The 22,647-nt window shown below is 44.4% G+C and overlaps 1 protein-coding gene across 1 annotated transcript in view; it reads left to right on the top strand.

Moving 5' to 3' along the window:
- The window catches only part of ZFAND3 (zinc finger AN1-type containing 3), a 313,457-nt gene that overhangs the window by 274,020 nt on the left and 16,790 nt on the right, over positions 1-22,647 (top strand). The window contains exon 5 of the mRNA XM_052649117.1: positions 13,390-13,557. Coding sequence (XP_052505077.1) covers positions 13,390-13,557 — 168 coding nt within the window. The remainder of the gene's footprint in view (positions 1-13,389; positions 13,558-22,647) is intronic.

The raw sequence follows: 22,647 nt of genomic DNA, 5'->3' as shown, positions 1-22,647 counted from the left end.
GGAGACTGATCTTACATCAAATCCAGATCAGGTGGTAGTGGTGGTGTTGGTTGTATTCCATGCTCAAAAGTCATGCTACATTTTAGTTGCTTTATATTTGGATTGTAATTTTTTAGATGTAATTTTTCTTCTTGGTGCTTATACTTTCGTTTCTCTTTTTCCAACCTGTATTTACACCTTTCACCCGAGACCTCCCTCCTGGAGCCCACTATCTTTCTACCTCAACTAGACTGGCTGTTCTTTAAGCCTCGGTTTCCCTTTACTCCTCTCTCTTTTCTTCCCTTTATTTTGGAATACAGCCCCCAAGTAAGTTCCTAAGAGAGTGTTGGAATTCTTGCATATCTGAAAATGTCTCTTTTTGCCTCCATCTTGATGTGAAGTTTGACTAGGTATAGAATTCTTGGATGAGAATTATTGCTCCCTTGACTTCTAACATTTCATGTTATTGCTGAGAAGTCAGATGTCATTGATACTAAGTAGTATATGTAAGGTTTTTCCACTTCTGGAACTCTTTAGGATCATCTTTTCATCCTTGGTGTTCTAGAATTTGTAGTAAGTATCTAGTGGTCATCTTTTTTCCTTTCCCCGTTGGATGGAATACTTGCTGGATACTTGCTAGGCCCTAAGATCTAAAGACTGACGTCGCCCTTCCTGGAGCTGTCTGATATTCCCCAGCCCAACGTTCTCTTCTCTTTTGGGACACCATGGTATAACCTGTATCGTTAGTGGTTAGACCTGTGCTCTTCTGCTTGTGAGTTCTCTGATCGCCTTGATGCCAACTTTCCTGTCTGTCTTAGTCTTTTACTTCACGCTTCAAGTTCTCCTCATTTGCCTGACAAAGCCTAGTGTTTTGTCAGCTTCTAAGGTACAAGGCCTAGGTGAGTGGGAAGGGTTTCTACCATGCCTGTTTCTTGAATGGGCATTTTTACTGGGGCTCTGTGGAATGGAGTGGGGATGAGGTGTTAATAGGGAGGATTTTCTGTGAGGAAACTGAGAGACTCATAGAGGAGGAGGACTGGATTGTGAGGAACCATGGAAAACAGCTTTGCCTGTACAGGCTGTTCAGTTCTCTAGATTAGAGCTGTCCAGATGGTCGCCAGGTGATCTGGCCTGCTCCTGGAGTCAGTACAGTTGTGTTACAAGTACACTTTCAGTGCACCCCCCGCTTTCTACCCTGCTTCTCGTTTTGCTTCTCTTAAGACTTCCTTTGCACGCAGTGGTACCACCTCTGCAGGGACGAGGTTTCAGCCTTAAGCTACTCCCACCCCATAGATGTCTAGAAGTCTGTTTAAAATCTCTTGCTGATTATGTTAAAACACACAGAGTTCTATTTATGACAGTGGGTTCATTCTTTGTGTTTTTATTTCAGTTGGGTCTGGGGGGAGGGATCAGAGGAAAATGTGTTTAATCCTCTTAAACTAAAATTACCTGGGACAAGCTAAGGATTATGCTTTCTGATTTAACTATTGGTGGAAGAACAGAAGGAAAGGGTAGCCTCAGGAGAACATTGTGGTTCTTTGGAAATCAAGGGGATAGGATTGTACCCAAGGTAAAGCCCCTAATCCTGAAGAGAATGAAGGTACAGGTATTGGAGGTTGAGAAAGTGGGCAGGCTTCCTGGGTTCACATTCCAGTGCCCCGCCCCCCCCCCCCCCCCCCACCCACCCAGTTACCAACCATAGAACTGGAAGAATGATTGGGCCTCTCTGTGAGCCTTGATTTTCTCTCCTGTAAAGTAACAGACCCAGCCGTGGAGTTGTTATGAGGGAAATGAAATAATCTGAAGTATGTAGTGCCTGGTAAATACTCGACAGGTGAAAGAGATGTGGACAGAGGTACCTGATGGTCGGATGAAAGGGTACTGAGGAGTTTGAGGCAGTGCAGAGGAAAGTGAGAAGGAACTCACATAACTCACAACATCTGTTGGACAAAGAGGTGGACTCAGAAACTGGAAGTGACGATCCAAGGCCAGTCAGACTGGAGAGCGCAGACCTGGGAAGGGAAGTGAAGGTCAGCGGAGTCAGGGGCAGTTAGCAGCCTTGTTTCAACAGGTTGAGGGCTGTGAATGACAGGGCGCCGAGAAAACCCTTTCGTAAGAAAATTGGGTATCAGAATGAGGAAATCCGACTTTTTTGTTCTGTTTTGTTTCTAGGCTTTGTTTTAAAAGTAAAATTTTACTATATGTATTAGTGTAAAGTCTTACAGAAATTTGACAAGTTTGCTTTCCACAAGAAGCAATAAATACTCTTATTTTCTGAGCTCTTTTCTGAACTTTTAAAATTGAGAACTTCTTTCTGAGGCAAATCACAGTTTAGGAGCCACAGAGGGTTGATACTTTTCTCATGGTTATAAAATCTTGATAAAAAGACTAGCTGTTGCATCCCAACCAGCATGAGAGAACTTGAGCCAATAAATTTGCTTCTTTATGATTAAAAATCAGGCAGTTTAACCTTGGAAGCATTCTTGTCATGGGGGACTTCATATTGTGATTAGTTATCTGACTAGCCAAGTGCCTCTGTAGGCTGAGGTAACCAGCCTCCCACTACATGTGTGTAATTATTTTTAGCACATACACATACACTGCTATAAAAGCTTGTTTGGCCTTATGCTCCCCACCGTTCTGAATTCTCTGTTTCATTACCAGCATCCACCCACAGAGTTTCAGAAAGCCATTCCCAGATAGCAGAACCACAACTCAGAATTTTAAATAAACCACATCTCTATTAGCTCAGTGGACAGGGGAATTAGTTACAAGCTATGCATTTCCCACATCTAACTACCCTTTCAAAACTTATAAAAAATGTATACATATATAAGCAAGGAAACAGGGCCCTTTACTCACATTGTTGATTTTTCTGTTACTTCACCAAGGGATAAAGGAAGAATATATGAGACAATCTTCAAGATTTTTATCTTGAAAATAGGCCAAAATTTACCTGGGGGGAAAAATATATGTTGGGCATTGTTTCTTTGTTTCTAGAGAAAGTTAAACAACTCTTCTCCAGAGATGATATTATGTCATAGCTTGAGTTATGTGCTCAAATATGGTGGGTGACTTTTAAAAGAAAATTGAGCTGGGGGAGGGGGTTTGTATAGTACCAGTCTTAACGGGAGGTGTTAGCTGCAGCAGAATCTCTTTTCCAGCTTGGCATTAACTGATAGTTCCTGTAACACCAGGGTTCAGATTTACTTTTTCTCTTTTGGCATCCTGTTGGTAAATCCATTTCTGAAAGATTAAAATCACATCTTAAGGTCTTGGGTCATCATCCTTCCTGGAACGGCCGTGGCAGTAATTGATGGCAATTAAAACTGGGTCCTTATTGGGACTGGAGGAACTATGGACTAAAAGAGTGACATGTACTAGTCTGTGACTAATCGTTAGAGTGTACTTAGAAGTTAGTAAGTACAAACCTGGAGAAGGGTGAGCTTTGACCTTACTCTTGATCACCTGCTACAACTATTTGGTCGTGCACTTTCCCGTCAGACCTGAGCAATATCAGCATTTCTGAGAAGGGATTCAGTAGACACTCCAGCCAGCCATCGCCAGGTATGGCTACTCATTGCTTTTGTTTTTTTATAAACATAGATTCAGACTTACCGAAAATTTACAAGAAGACAGTTCTCAGGAACCTCCCTGCCTCAGATCACCCAAATATTAACATTTTACCACAGTGACTTTGTTCTCGTCTCTACACTTCGTGTGTGTGTGTGTTACATCTACGTGTGTGTGCGCATGTGTGTGTTACATCTACATCCATAACCATATCGGTAGTTACCTTTGTTGTACTAAAACTTCAGTGTGTAATTCTTAAAATCAAGATATTATATAGCCACAGTACAACTTTCAAAATTTGAAAGTTAACGTTGATAAAATATGTAATTTTTTTAGTATGATTGTTCATAGTGTGAACATCTTCTTGATAAGTAATAATTCTTTAAACGAGAAGTAAAACGAAAGTTGGTTGGGGGGGTTAAAATGCTAGATATTTGTTCCTCTCGTATTTCAAATATGGACTAAAGATAATCTTCATAATAATTCTATGTAGAGTTTCTTGCCTCTGATTTTCCAGCAGCTCATTTAACAAGGGGGGTTCTCTTTCCTTCATAAGCCATTCTCTTAAGGCAGCTTTCTCCAGTCTCCTGCACAGTTGGTAGTACCTGCATTAGCACTGATCCAACCCTGAGTGATGAAGGCTGAGTGTGCTCAGCCGGCGGTGGGAGTGGCCTGGGCGTGGCTCTCTCTGGGCACTCTTTATCATCGTGTCAGCTTCTAACTTTAGGTTCATTTAGTCTCACATTGGAAAGAGTTGAAATGAGGCACAGATGTGTTTATTTATAAGTTTAAGGATTTACCCCGGGAGTAATGAGTCAAAAGACTAAATCTTGGGTGGAAGAAACTAAGTGATAGGTAGAGAGAGGAACTGAATTAAGTTGATGCTAAATTAGAAATAAAAATAGTTTAAAAACAAATCAGCTATTTAATTTTAGCATCTACTTAGTTATGCATTCAAGCTGTTTTTTTTTTTAATAGCAAAATATAAACGTTTAAACATTTTCCCCGTACATTAAACCTGGAGCAGAGAGCCCACAGGATGACAGCCTCTCATTGCCAAGATTACTGTCATTAGGAATTTGACCTCTGTTAATAGAGATTTTTTCCCCCCACTATTATTATTGTTTTGTTAGTACCAGTGGAGTACTAAATTCAGCCGATTCTACATCTTCCCCTAGTGGCTTGCGTTATAAGTCAGGGCAGGGAAAACAGTTGTGAGCTTTAGAGGGGATAAGATGATTTGCATGGGAATATTTGACTTTTTGTCTGTTTTTAACAAAAAGCCAGAAAAATTGAATTAATACCTCATTCTTCTTTACCCATGTCCTCACCCTACCCTGAAGTGTTTTTTCTATAAAGGACACCTATTTTTCAGTGTTCCTGGCAGAAGACCTGGGGTCAAATCACGTTAACCCTCAGGCAAATCATCAGCTTTGGAGACCAATATATGAGGGTGCAACATTATTTGAAGATGTCGAGCTTGTCCCTTCCCACCTGGCTTCTTCAAATATAAGTCATCAATAGGGAGACTAAAGAACAGGGAATAAATTTACTTATTCTGTTAATTTTTCATATTATGCCTTATAAAATTACTTTGACATTACTGAATTGATGCTTTTGAACTGTGGTGTTGGAGAAGACTCTTGAGAGTCCCTTGGACTGCAAGGAGATCCAACCAGTCCATCTTAAAGGAGACCAGTCCTGGGTGTTCATTGGAAGAAATGATGCTGAAGCTGAAACTCCAATACTTATGCCACCTGATGTGAAGAGTTGACTCATTGGAAAAGACCCTGATGCTGGGACGGATTGGGGGCAGGAGGAGAAGGGGACGACAGAGGATGAGATGGCTGGATGGCATCACTGACTCAATGGACATGAGTTTGAGTGAACTCCGGGAGTTGGTGATAGACAGGGAGGCCTGGCGTGCTGCGATTCATGGGGTCGCAAAGAGTCTGACACGACTGAGTGACTGAACTGAACTGAATCCTGTACTCTGCTGATGCTATAAATGTAATATTTAAAAAAATCAATGCATTGTAATGTTGTTGAACTGTAAAATACCCAAGCAGGTTATAAAAAGGAAAGATTATCTACTGAGGGTAATTTGTCAGTTACAATGAGTAACTGAGAAATCTATGGGGAAAAGTAATATGGTTTAGTTGAGCAGGCTGGACAGGTCTTGCTGATGGAGAAACTAAAACAAGGAACGTTGTTACCTGGTCAGTAACAGCTGCAAAGGGTGACTATTGCTATTGAGATGTTCACGAGGCCCCTGCCCCCTCCCCCATGAAAGCAGCTGGAGTCTCAGAGAGTAGGGGAAGCTGTATTGATACTACAGGTTTATTTCCCTGAAAACATATCAATCAGGTGTTCCCCATGTACTTTTGCTCCTCAGACTGTGAAAGGGTCTACTGATTGAGAGGGTTTTTGGTAAAGAGAAGAGGTAGAAGTTAGATGAGCAACAGGTTTTGTACAAATGGTATTTTGAAAAGCAGGGCTAACAAAAAATGTGAGGGTGATAAATGAGAGCTGCAAATCGTCCTTCTACATATACATAATACAGTTTGTAGGTTCAAGAGGTCCCTTCTTGACCTTTCCCTCTTCTGCTTCTTAATCACCCTCCTCAGCAGAGTTTATCACGTCCACGTTTTATGTCCGTAGTCTGTTCTTACATTAATGTACTGTAAGTTTCCGTGTGTCTATCCTGGAATGTGGCTTCCTTGAGGGGAGAGATCATTGCCGTGTGTGGTTCTGATTTGCAGCCTAGTGCTAGGCACGTGATAATTAATGAAATACTGTTGTCTGGGCTTTTGGAAGACCGCATAAATTAGATCAGATAAACAGAGAATGTTATTTTACTTAATGAGATTACGATTATTATTACAAGTGAACCTTCCTGGGCTTTTGCTTTGTTTTCTATTCTGGTGAAAGTTTTCCTTCGGTTTAGAGAGTTGAATGATCAGCAATGAAGAGATGTCTTAGGAATAATTAGCAACAGTGTAGAGTTCATCAGGAGGGGCAGGGCAATCAAAAACCATCAGGAAGCTGTTGGGAAGGAGATAATGAGAGGGCGACTTGTGGCCTTCTGGGACCAACTTTAGTCATAGGCAGTGCCATTAGACTAAGAAATCATGGGCTAAGACACTGACAGCTAACTCATCTCCCAACGCTCACCTAAGCACACCGTTCCTTGCTGAGGCGCAGGTGAACTGCAGCCTGATGTCCTATATGGCAGGTGCGCAGTGGGGCAAGTTCGAGGAAGAACCCCTCCTCCGACGGCCAAGGTGCAGTGGGAACTGGGCTGACAGCCCAGCGCCTGCCCTTCCTCACCTGCCCTGACTTGTGCCAGGCCTCCAGCCATGTAGGTTTGTCAGGGACTTGTCAGATGTTTTAATTTCTGGTCTCAAATATGAAACAGAGGAAGTGTCCAGTTAAATCTCTTTCCTTACCAGTAAATGACGCCATTAAAAATAGGGATAGATGAAACTGAGAAACAATCCATCAGTCCAGGAGGATGGTATATTCCATGGGAAAACCAACCAGGACTGTCCAGAAGTCCCTGTCATTTGAATAAATGAACAAGCGACCAGTTTGAGGGGCATTCTGTTCCAGACTAAAAGAGGCCTAGATCCACACATGACGCCTCCAGCCTGATTGGACATGCCTTTGAAACAACGAAGATCAGCGTTGAAAACAATGGAGACAATTCAGATACGGACCGAGTGTTAGGTGACACTGGGCATTATGCTTCATTTTCTTAGGTATGATATTTTGGTCATGTAAGGAAATGCCCTTATTAGTAAATGTGTATATGTGAGGTATTTTGATGTTTGCAGGTTATTTTCAGATGGTTGGGTATTGCATGAGTATATGGAGGGGAGAGAGAAAGCAGTGTGACAGATTATTTGTTGAATCTGAACGGTATGTATAAAGGGTGTGTATAAAGGTATTTATTGTGCTATTTGAATTTTTCTATGTTTTTGAAAATGTTCAAAATAAAAAGGTAAAAGCTGATTACATGCTTCTTGGGGATGAGTTGGAGGTCTGCTTTCAGTCTTGAGGCTGTGATGGAGGAGACCACCACCCTCACGATAAGGAGCAAGTGTTATCTTGAGGGAATAACTTGGAGGAGTGGGGCTGTTGATGGAAGGAGAGGGATTCATAGTTCACAGTAGCACTGTCTGGCAATTTGAGAACACTTTAAAAATGCTTGTGGTATAAGACATGGCATCATAGGAGTATATCAAGCTAAATTCACCTTTGTATTATATTTCAAATGAAAATGGAGGCATTCTCCACAAAATTTTAATAATTGACCTCTTCCAAAGAGTCGAACTTCTTTGTTTGTATAACAGCTTTTTAACACATGTGATCTTCCAAAATAGTTCTAGGACCATGAGGAAGATAAGAAAGGAGGGGGCAATTACAGTCGGATAAAATGGAAACAGAATTTTAATGGGTAATGAGGGAGTTTTCTCTCCTGAAGTCTTCATGACACACAGAGTTAAGAAGCTGGGAGAGGAGGAAGCTAATCCCTGCACACACTGAAAGCCAGCATGAGAAGAAACAGAGGAAGTACCTTTCAGACAGATTTTTATGAAGTGTCTTTTATCCATTTTTCCAGTGAGAATGTGGTGTTTTTCATGGACAGAGGTTTTAGCAGCTTAAGCCTTCTTTTAAATGGTCGAAGGAGAGATGGCAGTGATGTGTGAGGGTTCATTAATTATTGCTCTTACCGATGTTTGCACAGGCTGTTGGGATCATAAATGTCAGTCTGTCAAGAGACTGTGATAGGTTCTAAAAAAACTGATTGAGCACCTCAGAAGCTGTCACAGAGCCGGAGATTAAACAGATTCATCTCTCTTAGAAGTAAGGGAAGGTGTGGGTGAAGCGAATAGAAGATGCTTCCTTTCCTTCGTGGCCACGTCGCTGTGCCCACTCTCCTTTGCTCGGCTCCAAGTGCTGCCTCGTGCAGACGGTCAGGACGCCCCGGTGCCGCCCCGAGGTGCCAGGGGCATGACCAAGGTTAGCCCTGTCGGTTGTGCGCGGGCTGCTGGCTGCACAGCGCGGGAGACTCAGGGAGACTGGGGTTCTCTCCTGACAGCCCTGGCACAGTTTATTTGGGGATCTTCAGGAGAGAGCATGAGTAACAGAGACAAGGACAGTGACAGTAAGGAACAAATGTGGATTTCTGTCAGAGGCGAGACAGGATTTTAGAAGAAGGAGGGCTGTTTGTTGTCTGCAGTCAAGTTTCCCAGTTAAACTGTATTCCTAAATTGAAAGTCTTTCCTCCACTATTCTCTATTGGCTGGGAAAGTACAATTAGAAGATTTCTTCTCTTCAGAGGATTGTATGTTTTAAAAATCATGGTACTTGTTTCTCTGTCACAAAGCAACGATTACCTTTAGGAAAGTGAAATACTTTAAGATTTTCCTTTCTAATTTAATCACACTGTGATTCTTGATTGGACTTTCCTTTGACTAGAAGATCTGACGTGGCATCTCCCTCAGGCGGGTAAGTGTAGACAGAAGAAGAGGGGGGTCTGCTGAACGTCAAGATCTGTGAGCCTGGCATGGGTGTGCGGGCAGCTCTCGTGTGGGTACACACAGACTAGATTATGTTCTCGGGGAAAAGCATACTGGGGAAAAAAATGTGCTTTGTTGGCCCTTTATGAAGGACCTTAATTAGAAGTCACTCCTAACTCCTGGGGTGGGAACAGTTTCCAGCCTGCCGCCACACTCCTGCTGCTAATGAGCATGCTCCTTGCAAGGACGAGTTTCTTCTGACAGTTAGAGCTGCGTATGAGAGTTATTTCTGTTCACCTTTCTCTCTGCATTTAACCCTTACTGCCCATGTTCAGATTATGCAAATGGACTGGTAGGTGTTTTCCATCATAGTTGAGGAGTTGAAAATGCTTCAGGGTAACAAGAGCGATATTTCTGAGCAAGAAGTAAATAATCAAAGTTTAATTTATTCAGACAGACAGTAGATGAGGGTTCCTTTAGTGTTGACCATAATTGGATCTTTTCTTTCTGATGGTCCTTTTTAAATTGGCATGAAATTTATAATTGAATAGTTGAATTATTTAGTTCATTATTATGTAATTAGAATCCCTGTGCTGGACATCTGTTTCTCTTATTTGGGCCTCTCCCCCCGTGGCACAGGTTTCATTAAGTAATTAGCAGAGGAGATGTAAGTTTCTTATGCAGTCGTGATGATGGTCCTGTAGACCGCTGTTTATTTCATCAGCTTCTAATTAAAACTAAGTTGACTTGTGAGGAAATGCCAGGGAATGGTTTGCTTCTCCAGGAAGTTATATATAACACAGTCACCTTCCTGGATGGCAGCTTGTGGAGGGTGGTGAACAGTCCTTGTGGTAGGGGGCATCAAGGGGACAGGATTCCACTCCACTTAATAGACCATTGACTGAGTGCAGGGTAAGTGGGTATATTCCAGAACGCTAAGGTTGTGAGTCTCTCAATGTCTAGGAGCGATTCCTTGATTCTGAAAAAGGACACATTCTGGTAAACCTTTCATCTTAGTTTAGATGCGCTGAGGACTGCTTCTCGTGACTCAGGCTTGCACCGATGCAAGCGTTGACTCTCGGAGGACTGACTTGCTGAGTGCTGTTCCTTTAGGAGGGCCAGTGCAGTGCCGCCAGAGGCTGTTGCAGCATGGAAGACCTCCCTGCTGACCTGTAGTTTCAGGAACATCCCCTGCACCCTGCCTTCCAGAACAAATAACGCTGTGGTCTTCATATGTAAAGTGGAGTGGGTAAAGGAAAATTTCAGGATGGGACCATGCAGACTTACTCTAGTTTTTTTTTTTTTTTTTTTTTTTTTTTATTAAATGCTCACTGGTCAGACAAGATGGGGAATTAGAAGAAAAGAAATCGGTCTTGGACAGGCGTGTCCTAATTTTGGGGGTTCCATCAACTGGGTTTGGTGATGATTAATGATGATTATGATTATATAAATATGAATTCTGTTTCTCAATCTTAGAAATCATATATTAAAAAAATACTGTCTTCATATATCACTCTCTTGCTTATTTGCAAATGGTTAGCCATTGATGGTATTGACATACTGAAAGTAAACTGTCTTCTTGTAGCAGAGGCTTGCTTTAGAAATGGAAACGGGTGCCATATAGGTAGACAGCACATTTGACAGTTTGGAACAGACTCACTTTGGAGACAGCTTTGAATGTGAACATTGCATTTTCAGACACAAGCTCGGTTGTATCAGATCACAGTGCAAATGAAAGAAGATCCGAGTGGCCCTTCCTTCTTAAAGGTGTGCTGGTATGTCATGGCCCTCTGGAGGCTGCAGCCACTTCCCCTTCTTGTGTGGACCCTATTCTTTCCTCAGCACCCGCGCCCGCCCAGAATTGGGGGATCATTTCTTACATAGATGCTCCAAATGTAGGACCTTCTCTCAGAAAAAACGCCATTTTTCTGTTTGGATTTTTACTCTAGAATTTTCTGTTTTTGTCACCCAATGGAAAAAAGTCTAAATAGGGTTATTAATACAAATAATGCCTTGGTTGGTTGTTTTGTGTGTTTTTAAAAAGGACCCCTGGAGAGCAGTGTGGCCCCTGCCTGGTATATTTCTTTTGGCAGGCTGCTTTGTAATGATTTACATTTAAATTGTTGCTTGTTGCTTTTGTAGGGGAAGAGGAGGGGTCTGGTGTGTCTGGCTGCCTCAGTCCTCACACCAGCTGGGTTTGGACAGCTTTGCTCAGCAGAGCTGGGAAATAGGATGAACTTGGCTTTCAATTGTTTTCTTCAGAGGCCTTGTTTAGTTGGTTTGTATTTGGGGAAAATGTCATGTAGGACTGCAAGAACTAAATGAAATGAAAAATGAAGTTTACAGTTGCTGTGAATGGTGCGTGCCTTCTGACAGTCAGTGCGTGGTGCGGTGGGATGGCGGCCGTGGGGAACCATTGCATTTGCCCCCGTCGGGGCCAGTAGGTGCTAGGGTGACATGCAGCATCCACTCCACACAGAGTGGGGCTGGGAGAGGGATACAGGCAGCCTTCCCTGAAACACCGCAAGAATTCCCTGCAGATCCGGTGGGTAAGACTCCGAGTGTGCTTCCGCTGCAGGGGCCACGGATCCGATCCCTGGTGGGGGAGCTAAGATCCTGCATGCTTCATGGTGCGGCCAAAAGAAAAAAGAAGTGCAGCTAACAGCCTGCTGGTTCTCACTGGGGCACAGTGTGTAGAAAGTCAGGACTGCCTAAGGAGACTCATTCATGTGAGAAATAATGAGTTTAGGCAAAGGGGGTGCATTAGTGCACAAAGCAGGTGAGACTTGCTGCCCTCCAGGAGCTTACATTCTCCTGGAGGATAAAGTGAAAAGATAGTGCTGTGGAGGAACAAAAGGCAGGAAGAGTGGGCAGGTGTGGTCTGCATAAGGTTTTCAGGGAAGAAGACCTCATTGAAAATATTGCTTAAAAGACTTAAGAGGTGAGATCCCCTGTGGATCTGGGCAAAGAGTATTCCAATCAAAGGGAACAGAAGGTGCAAAGGCCCTGGGGTAGGAGAGTCAGCAGGCCAGTGTGGATGGAGCAGAGGGCAAGAGCAGCAGGGGACAGGGCCAGAGGAGGGCCCACCATGCAGGGCCTTTCTGAGTGTCGAAGGAGTATCTGAACTTCTCCTCCAAGAAAGGGAGCTGTTAGGATTCTGATCAGGAGAGTGAAGTGATTCTAACTTGATTTTTAGCAGGGTTGCTTGGCTGCCTGATGGAGAATAGACTATAGGGACAAGGGGAAGGGCAGGGAGGTGGGTTAACAAGCTACTCAGCTAGGCTGGCAGAGATGGTGATGGCCTGGACCAGTGTGGTGGTCGTGGTGGGGTGAGAACGTGTGGGATCTGGGTTTGTTTTGAAGGAGGTCATTTAGGAGACTCTCTTCCAGAGGTGGTTCAGCACAGATCACTTTGGAACCTTGGTTATGCCGTGACAGTAATTCCAGGCGCATGGAGCCCCACAAGAGCTGGCTCTTTTTTTGTTTTGAAGGCAAGTTATTTACAGCCTGCCTGTGACATGAACTTCAAACTTCATTTCATTTTACTTTTTAAGGTTATACAAAACAGTTGTTGCACCCTACACCACCAGCCCCCACTACCTCCGCCATCTCCCACCCCACTAATTTGACTCTGGTCCTGGGGTTGTAGTACCAGGTGCTGTCTCTGCCCACCCCATGAAGGAGGCCATGGAACAGCTTGCTTGAGAACAGGCAAGGACACTTCTTCCCTCTGAGTAAACTGGAACAGTCTTCAATATTAGAGCCTGATTCTTGTGCGTTTAGTTGTGCATAGGAATAGAAATGTATTTTTACTAGAAAAGATTATGGATCAGCCATGAAAGACTGATTTTAGGTACAGAATTGTGCTAAGTATGGTGATATAAAGAAATAGTAGACGTAGTCCCTTCTCTGGTGAATTGTAGTTTACTTGAGGACAGAGATCCCAGAAGAGATAACCAGTACAAGTAATGAACCCAAAGGAGGGGTACAGAGAGAGGGGTCCTGTTTCCAGCTTAAATGGTCTCCTCGTCGGCATGACTGTTTTAAAAAATGACATAGAACTGATGTTTGCTGAGCCACCCCACCCTCCTCGCTCAGGCCTGGCTCAGGGGAGGTCAGCTCTGAAGGTGCACGGTTGTGACAATTTGTGCCTCCTAGACCAGGCCAGTCAGAACTGGCTCTGGCTCACACAGGTCCGGCGCTTGGACAAGGGCAGTAGCCTGGTCTGTAGTGTGCCTGGCAGGAGATTAGTCCGCTCTGGCTCGCCAGGCCAGGCACTAACCCTGACGCCCAAATGTGTTGTTTTGTGCAGATTCACAGTCTGAGAATGAGGCTTCGCCAGTAAAACGGCCACGACTACTGGAGAACACTGAACGATCCGAGGAGACCAGCCGGTCTAAACAGAAAAGTCGACGTCGGTGCTTCCAGTGCCAAACCAAACTGGAGCTGGTGCAGCAGGAACTGGGATCGTGCCGCTGCGGTAAGCATCCAGCGGGGGGTGGGGTGGGGCGTTAACTTCTGAGAGGCTGAGCTCCTGGCTTCTCCCCCTGAGTACCTCCCTGCAGGCTGTAGGTTTGGAGCTCAGGAAATCGGGAGTAGAGCAGTCTTATTTCTAAACACCTCTGATTTCCTTCGGACATAACAAAAAAGGCTAAAACCTCCACGACTACCCTTACACGTAGCTCATTAGCGTTGCGTTGTCACTGCGCTCAGCTCCTCCCCACTGCGTATTCCCAGTTCCTTCTCATTGATGACTTATTTGGAAGTTAACCAAACCAGTGAAACTCTGGGATATGTACCATAAAATTCATATATTAATTTTGAATGAGCTGCTTGCTATGTATAATAAATGGACGATTTCTCCCCCATATCCCTTTTAAATTAAAGTTTGACTAGAAAATTATTTTCCTTGAACCATAATTCATTGTCAGTTAACCCCTTGGAATAGCATTAAAGTAACCTTTCCTTTGGTGTTATTCAGTGCAATACCAACTCTTAGAGTTGCTGCAAAGGGGTGTCCTTGTTAAGACTTTATGGCTGCCCACAGTGGAGCAGAACTTAGAGCGACCCTTCTTCTCCCTCTGACCCACATGCATCACGAATTGTTCGCTGTGTTTAGGCTGACTGCAGTGTTTCTGGATTGTGAAATTATGGTTTGGGACAGAGCTCTCATCAGGCACGCTGGCTCTGGCCTCCAAGAGCCCTGTATCCTTTCTAAAGCTCAGGAGTGAGCTTTAGAAACCTCCTTGTGCTTGGGTGGCCGTAGATCTCCTGTGAGTGCTGATGCTGGTACCCAGGACTAGGTGGCTCTCCTGACAGTCAGACAGTCACTCAAAGCCCTTCATCTTGTGAAGAGACGGTCGTGGCTGCTCCTTGTCCCTCAATTACCTGTCCTGCTGGAATTGAGGATGACGGGAGGGCATTCGAGCATCTCATGGAGACGAAGTAAGAACCCCTTTCCTGCCGTGACTAGAAATCCATTGCATGCTGTGGTGTATGGTACTCGGCAATATCAGAAACGTGCTCAGCGCAGAGTGGGGACTGGCATGTGGAGTCTGGGCGTCACCAGAGAGGTGCGACATTTTGGCCTGACATTAATTTATCCTATTCAGTGTTTGTGTGAGAGCGTGGGGAGAGAGGTGGGGTGAGACGTGGGTGGAGGCCGTTGGCAGAATTTTCAGGCCTCGCCTGTTTCCCTCAGTGTGGGGCAGTTCAGCTGAGCCCAGAACCTTACTCCTAGGTTGTATCTTGGTCAGCCCTGCCAGGTCACGTAAACTTCTTGACGAGGTGGTGAAGGAATGCTGTGGTTAGCTGAGGAAACTCTGGGATCTGCTGGCTAACCAGCTTTGCCCGCAGTGGTTTGTCTGATCTTTTGTCTGCACGTTCTTGCTCTGGTCTTACGTGGCCCATCGCGGGCTTCAGCAGTTCAGTTTGTTACCACCGTTGTGAGGCTCCCCTGACCAAATGGTTGCTTTTGTAACACAGGCCTTTGGGGATTCCTAAATTAGAATCATGGGATTTTCCTGTACCTTACATTCTTCTTTCCTTCTCGAAAGTAACTGAATTCTGGGTATTACACGGGATTTGCCCTAGTGGGTCAAGCAGTCTGTCCATCCCGTGAGCCGCCTTGCCTCTGGCAGTGGCTGATACCTCCTCTCCTCGTCAGGTAAGCAATGAGAATTCACAGATTAGCGCTGAGAGACCCAGAGGTCTTGTTGCCGAGTCTCCCACTTTGTCCTTGGGCTTTGATGCAAACCGCCTCATTTCCCAAGGCCTTAAGCACCTAGCTGAAAGTATCTAGAAGTGCGTGTTGGACGGCTTCATGTGTCCCTAGAGTGAAGTGAGCCGGCCGGCCTGGTAAGCACAGAATTCCCCTGCTGCGCTCTCCACCGCTCCGCAGGAGGCTGGCTCCTAAGTAAGTGCTGATCCTTTGCCACAGACGTGCATTCTTTTCAGGTGATGTAACACGTGTCCCTTGGCTTGTGCCCCGTACTGAGGGTCTGCTTATAGAGATTCGATTTTTCTGCTGGAGACGAAAGCCCTGAGCTTTCTGCAGTCTCTCCAGATATAGCCTTCCCAGAGAGAGCTGGGCACTCAGCTGGACCCACAGAGAACATCACACTTATGTGCCCAGAAAGGCTGAGTCAGCTGCCACATTTGAAAAGACGAAGGACCGCGATGGGAACACACACCTCTAGGACTGTCTTTGGCAAGTAGCTTGTGTTCCTCCTCCTGTCTGCTTGGATCTCTCAGGGTAAGGTGAGTTCTGTAGTTACTTCCTTGAGGCTGCGCAGAGTACTGGAGAGACACTGAACTGCCCAGGAAGGCTTTAGAGGAGGGGAAACACAGTAATTTACTCCTGAAAGTGAAGACTCGGGAAGGCAGTTTAAACTCAAACAGAACACCTCTCCACTGCAGAAAGCTTTTATATATATATATATATATATATATATATATATATATATATATATATATATATATATGGTCACAATCTTTTTTTCCATTCCCCTTCCACTCTGTACAGGTTATTAACTGCTGACAAGAAATTCACATCTCATAAATAATGCTTAAGAGCCATTGCTATATAAATTGAATGTGTTATGAATTGTGATGGGCCTTTTTGTAGCATTCAGTGCCTAGAGCAGGAAGAACAGAGGATGTCATTTTCATTAATTTCTAATGAGGTGCCAATTAAAGACAGGGAGGACGCTCCGAAGGGAAGAGTGGCCGAGCTCCCCGGAATCCTCCGCCTGGGGCTGTCATCCAAACACTGCCAGCAAGCCTCCTCTAAAAATTCCATTAAATCACAGTCTCATCGAGAGCACACAGACACATTCAGCTCCCCTTTGATCTTCAAAAGAGCAATTTGTAAGGCGAGTTCTGAGCTTTCTCACATAGGGAACAGCTAGAGGTGATAGGAATTGTTAATTGCCAAGACTCCATGGTCTTTCAACGAAGAGGTGAATTTTGAAGATGAATTCTCCTCTGCCTCGCTGCGACGAGATAACCTTTAAGTCAACAATACCAAAGTAACACCCTCTTCCTGTGAAATCTTTCTGGGTGCCAATTAGAAAAGGCGTGTGGTGCGGCTGGAATGATACCCTGCCTCCCAGTGTCTCTTCAGCGCCTTAACTTCTCAAGATGGAAAACAACGGCATAAACATGGATCTATTTGTTTCATTTTCTGCTCAGTAGGCAGATTGATCAGCCCGTTGTCGTTACAGGGGCCTTGTCTCTCCCACTGCCACCTAGAGAGGGTTCTTCTGAAACCTGGCCATCCTCTTCAAATCCGGGCCATATCACAGCCACGTGACTGCTGTGTTTTCTGAGCAGATCTTGCATGATGCATACCGCATGGTATTTAAATCGCTGTGCATTGCCTCCCAAATCCACCGAATTAATTTTTAAATACCAGTCTAAGAGCTTGTGTAAGTTATTGCTTATTTTCAATTGACAGTGACTTAAACTGTGAACTGATATCCCCCCTTTTGGGACAGCAGTGCTTTTACTAACCTCTTGAGTAATCTGACTTCCTTTACTGCTTTCAAAATAAATTTTATTTTCACTGTAGAAACTCAAAAGAGTGCTGCTTTAGCTGGGACCTTTAGTTTATCGACTTCCAGTGCCTCAGTGGTCATTTCTGCCTTTTCATTCACTGTCAGGCTAAATTCAGCAAGTATTTATTGAGGTATGATTTTGTATAAAGCATTTCACTAGGTTTTGTGATGACTATAGAATCTAGAACATAGAGTGTTAGGAGCTCATAGTTTAGGTCAGTGATTTCAGAGTGGACATCAGAATCGCACAGTCCGCTGGGCCAGTGCTTCTGACTCGGCGGGCCTGTGCCTGTCTGACAGGCCCCCAGGTGACGCTGGTGCAGCTGCTCTGAGGAGCCCTGCTCCGGGCACTTCTCACTCTGGGAAGCCTCTAAATTGTAGACTGGCTGGGCCTCACGCTGAACCATCAAATCAGAAAGAGTATCTGGCTATTATTTTTAACTTTTTGAAAGTTTAAGCTCTTTCCTAGACTCCTTCCTATAGCCCTCTATCCCCATAAACTCCAGTGACTATTTCCTCAGGATAATTATTCTATATAAGGATAGCACAGTTACCAGCTTTAGCAAGCTGACACTGATGCTTCTGTCAAATCTATTGTCCATATTCTAGCTTTGCTAGTTGATCTTGTAATGTACTTTGTAACAGCATTTTCTGAAGGCAGTGGCACCCCACTCCAGTACTCTTGCCTGGAAAATCCCATGGACGGAGGAGCCTGGTAGGCTGCAGTCTGTGGAGTCGCTAAGAGTCAGACACGACTGAGCTACTTCACTTTCTCTTTTTACCTTCATGCATTGGAGGAGGAAATGGCAACCCACTCCAGGGTTCTTGCCTGGAGAATTCCAGGGGCGGGGGAGCCTGGCGGGCTGCCGTCTGTGGGGTCGCACAGGGTCGGACACGGCTGAAGCGACTTAGCGGCGGCAGCAGCAGCAGCAGTGTGGAACCCAGTCCATGATCAAGCATTGCGTTTAGTTGTCACACCTCTTGAAGACTCCTAAGTTGGGGTGTTTTCATTGCCTTTCTTTGTTTTTAGTGATCACTGGCATTTTTAAAGACTACATTTCTCTACCCCCTTCTCCTAACCCTTCCCACCCCCACCCCCTCATTTTTCCCTTTTTTTTTTTTTTTAAATAGAGCACTCCTCATTTGGGGTTCGTCTGATGTTTCTTCATGTGGATGCCCATATATTCCCCTCAGGGTTCTACACTGAGAGATGTGATAGTCACTCAGTCGTGTCTGACTCTTTGCAAGCCATGGACTGTAGCCCGCCAGGCTCCTGTGTCCATGGAATTCTCTAGGCAGGAATGCTGGAGTGGGTATCTATGTCCCCCTCCAAGGGGTCATCCTGACCCAGGGACTGAACCAGGTCTCCTGCATTGCAGGCGGATTCTTTACCACCTGAGACACCAGCAAAGCCCCTACTTTGGGAGGCACGGATATTTATCTGTCTCTCATTATTGATACATTAATGTTGATTCATTCACCCTGTCCAGGTGTTGTCTGATGTCTCTAAAAATAGGGTGTTCTTGCCATTCTAACTAGTTAAGCATCTGTGGGAAACCCTTTGACTATATAATGTCCTAATCCTCATCAAAAATATCTCCTAGATTGAGCATCCACTGATGCTTCTTGCCTGAACCGATCTTTACTGTGATGGTTGTGCAAGGATGCTATTCTGACTCCAGTCCTCTGCATTCAGCATTTGGATCCTCCTGCCGTGTTTATCTCTTGTTGATATGAACTCATGGGCTTTATATTTTTTCAGTGGTTTATAATTCACTGCTGTACTTAATTATTTTGTTGCTCAAATTGTCTCAGATTTGGCCAGTAAAATTCCTTTGAGCTGAATTCCATGTTTTTGTGACCTGCCTCCATTTTTTGAAAAGTATTTTCCTACTCTCTGGCACAACTTGATGTATTCTGGGTGATCTTGTACTTAACCTTTGCCTCATCCTGGAATCAGCTAGTTTTTCAAGGATCCTCAAGGTGATTTAAATATGCATTCAAAGTAGAAATTTGCTGGTCCCAAGTGGAAGGCAGTCACATGCATGGAATCACCGGCATCCAGGGCAGCCTGCCATGAGTTTTGATCATGGTGCATGCCACATGTTATGGGGATCTGGGGAGGGAGAGGTTAATTCCAACTGGCAGACTCTGCACAGGATTCCACAGTAGGGGCATAGGAGGAAGGGTGGGACTTAGAAGTGCAGAAAGAGGGACTGCGTGGACCAAGCTGGGTGGTGGTCTGCAGGTGACCTCTATGCAGCCTGATGGAGCTTCGGGGTTGAGTGATGAGAGACTGCTCAAAAGAGAGGGAAGAGATTCCAGATTCCAGTCTGGAGAGTGTGGACATCGGTTTGCAGTGAAAACCAGTGATTTTGAATGTGGGCAACACGATCTTTTTTTTTTTTTTCTTTTTTTCAATTAAGCACACAGGAAAGCCCAGGGGGCTGTTGAGTTCTTTTAGAGGAATGGTCTAGGGAAGATGTGAACTAATGCACACAGTGGGAAGGAATGTGCACACAGCACAGCTGTCCCCATCCACTGGAGGGGACTGCCTGCACACTGAACAGATGGTGGCATCCTCGGGTCTGGGGTGGGGCGAGAAGCTGCAGTGATTGATTATGAAGCCTGTAGGTGACCTGCGTCACCAGCATCGCAAACCACCACAAATAAGCCCACACTTAGGCCTTTATTTTAACTCTCTTTCAAGTGTGATTTAAAATTGTTAGGATGTTTGGCATCCTGTCCTGTGTCTCAAAGAATCTAAGGCAAGTTCTAGATGGGGTCTGTCAGAAAGCCAATCCAGGGAAACTGGATAGGTGTTGCTTTGGCTGGTTAGGTGTTGTTATTACTGCCGTCAAGTGTCGAGTACATACTCTGCCGTGTGTCAGAGAGAGAGTGTGGTGACCAAGATCCCAGCCCTGTAGGGACTCCTGTTTTTTATCCCCAGTCTGGCGGTGAAAGGCCGAAGGTGTCCCAGCAGTTCTGGGGCAGCAGCTGGGTGTGTGTTTACCTTACGGTTCAAGGGAAGGAGGTGCCTGCCCACCCTCCCCAAAGCAGGAGCAGCAGTGGTGACGACAGAAAGCTGTTGATGGGAGCCTATGGGAGGCATGAGAGCAGAGAGGAGCTGAACATTTTGAGGCAGCTTCTAGTAAAATTTTCTCCCTTGCTACTCTCTTGCTTTCACTCTCACTATACTTTTACTTAAACAACAGTGTGCTTGTCCATAGTCCCCATTTAATCTTTAATGTATAAGAGTTCTGGGCTGAAACCAAACAGATTAGTCCCTCTGCTGCTCTTGTAAATTGCAAGTTGAGGTGTTAGAGCAAAACAAATCAAACCTTGACTGAACACCAGCTCCATATATTTAGCCTGTTAGTTTGCTGTGTCCCAGAGACCCAGCGCACCATATGTCCTTTAACAAGACGAGAGAGAGTGGAGACACGAAGAGCCCCTCCCCAATAAAGGAGCATCAGAGACCAAGCTTCTAAAATGCAGAACGTGCAGCTCACAGTTACTGAAGCCTGTGTCAGTTCCCCGTTCGTGCCTCACTGACAGGTGCACCAGCGGACCATTGTCTCATGAAGTGAATATTTTCCATCTGGTTAGCACATTTGCAACTGTTTCTACAGTTCAGTCGTAGCAATAGCAACACAATAATAATTTTATAAAACTCTTTGATAAAATTACCCTGTTTATAATATTTCTTTATGGAGAGGGGGAAAATGGCTTTATTGTAAAACTAAATAAATTTTTTAAATTCTAAGAGTAAATCATTTCAGTTAGTTCTTTGCCCAGTAAGGTGTGTGTGTTTTATAGGTTTTTGACATATAATTTACATATCATAAAATTCACCTGTTTTAAAGTTCAGTGAGTTTTAGTAACTAAGTTGTACAGCCCTCACCAAGTTCAGAATTTAGAATGCTTCCGTTACCCTCCAAAGTTCCCATGTGCCCCATTTTCAGTCAACCCCTACACCTGCCCCAGTTGCAGTTAACCACTGATCTGCCTCTTGGTATAATTTTGCCTTTTTAGAATGTTAACATCTGTGGATTCTTGCAATGCATATATACAGTCCTGTGTGTCCACATAGTATACTGTTTTTGAGATTCATCCAAATTGTTACATATCAGTAGTTCATTCCTCTTTGATGTTTAGTATTATTTCATTGTATCAATAATACCGTTTTTGTTTACCCATTTACCGTTTGACATACATTTGGGTTGTTGCCAGTTTGGGGATATTATGAGTAGAGCTGCTGTCAGTATTCACTCAGAAGGCTTTGTGTGGGCATATGTTTTAGTTTCTTGGGCAAATACGTGAAGGTGGAATTGCCAGGTTGAAAGGTCATTAACATTTTAAAAGAAAATCCCACTAACAGTGTATTAAGGTTCCAGTTCTCCATAGTTTGCCAGCATTTAATCTTGTCATTCTTTTTAACTTCAGCTTCTCTAATGGTTGTGTGGTACCATCTCACTCTTGTATGTTAATTTTCATTTCTCTAATGACATGATGTTAAGCATCCTTTTCAGATGCCTTTTGGCTACTCATATATCTTCTTTTCTAAAGAGTCTGTTTATACTTCAGATATCTTGCCCATTTGGAAAGGTTTGCAGAATCGCCATTTCAACAGTGTACTAACCCCTGAAGTATTTTAGTTTGTTGATGCTGTTGTAAACAGATGGTTTTATCTTTGGATTGTTCTCTGCTGCCGCTTAGAGATGCAGCTGGCTTGTGTATGTGATCTCTTATCTTGCAGCCTTACTGAGTTCACTTACTAGTTCTAAACGTGAAAGTGGCTCAGTCGTGTCCAACTCTTAGTGACCCCGTGGACTGTATGCAGTCCATAGAATTCACCAGGCCAGAATACTGGAGTGGGTAGCTGTTCCCCTCTTCAGGGGATCTTCCCAATCCAGGGATCGAACCCAGGTCTCCCACATTGCAGGTGGATTCTTTACCAGCTGAGCCGCTAGGGAAGCCCAAGAATACTGTAGTGGATAGCCTGTCCCTTCTCCAGCAGATCTTCCCAAGCCAGGAATCGAGCCAGAGTCTCCTGAATTGCAGGCGGATTCTTTACTGGCTGGTCTACCAGGAAACCCAGAGTGAAAGTGTGAATTGCTCACTTGCTTCCAACTCTCTGTGACCCCATAAACTGTAGCCTGCCAGGCTTCTCTGTCCGTGGAATTCTCCAGGCAAGAATATTGGAGTGGGTTACCATTTTTTCCTCCAGGGGATCTTCGCCAACCCAGGGATTGAACCCGGGTCTCCTGTATGAGAGGCAGATTCTTTACCATCTGAGCCACCAGGGAAGCCCTTTCCAGTCTGTGTGCCTGTAACTTCTTTTCTTGTGTTACTGCACTGGCTAGCATGAACCTCCTCGCCCTTTCTTGATCTCAGGTAGAAAACATTCAGTTTTGTTTTGTTTCTGCCATTCGTGTATGATTTGGCTGTAGGTTTTTCATAGCTGGCCTGACAAAGTTTAATAGTTGTTACCTGTGGAATTCATTTTAGGA

The sequence above is a fragment of the Budorcas taxicolor genome, chromosome 11, assembly GCF_023091745.1.
Source record: "Budorcas taxicolor isolate Tak-1 chromosome 11, Takin1.1, whole genome shotgun sequence".
NCBI lineage: Eukaryota > Metazoa > Chordata > Mammalia > Artiodactyla > Bovidae > Budorcas > Budorcas taxicolor.
The sequence above is the reverse complement of the archived record's forward strand: the minus strand, read 5'-3'. Positions and strand labels throughout refer to the sequence as shown.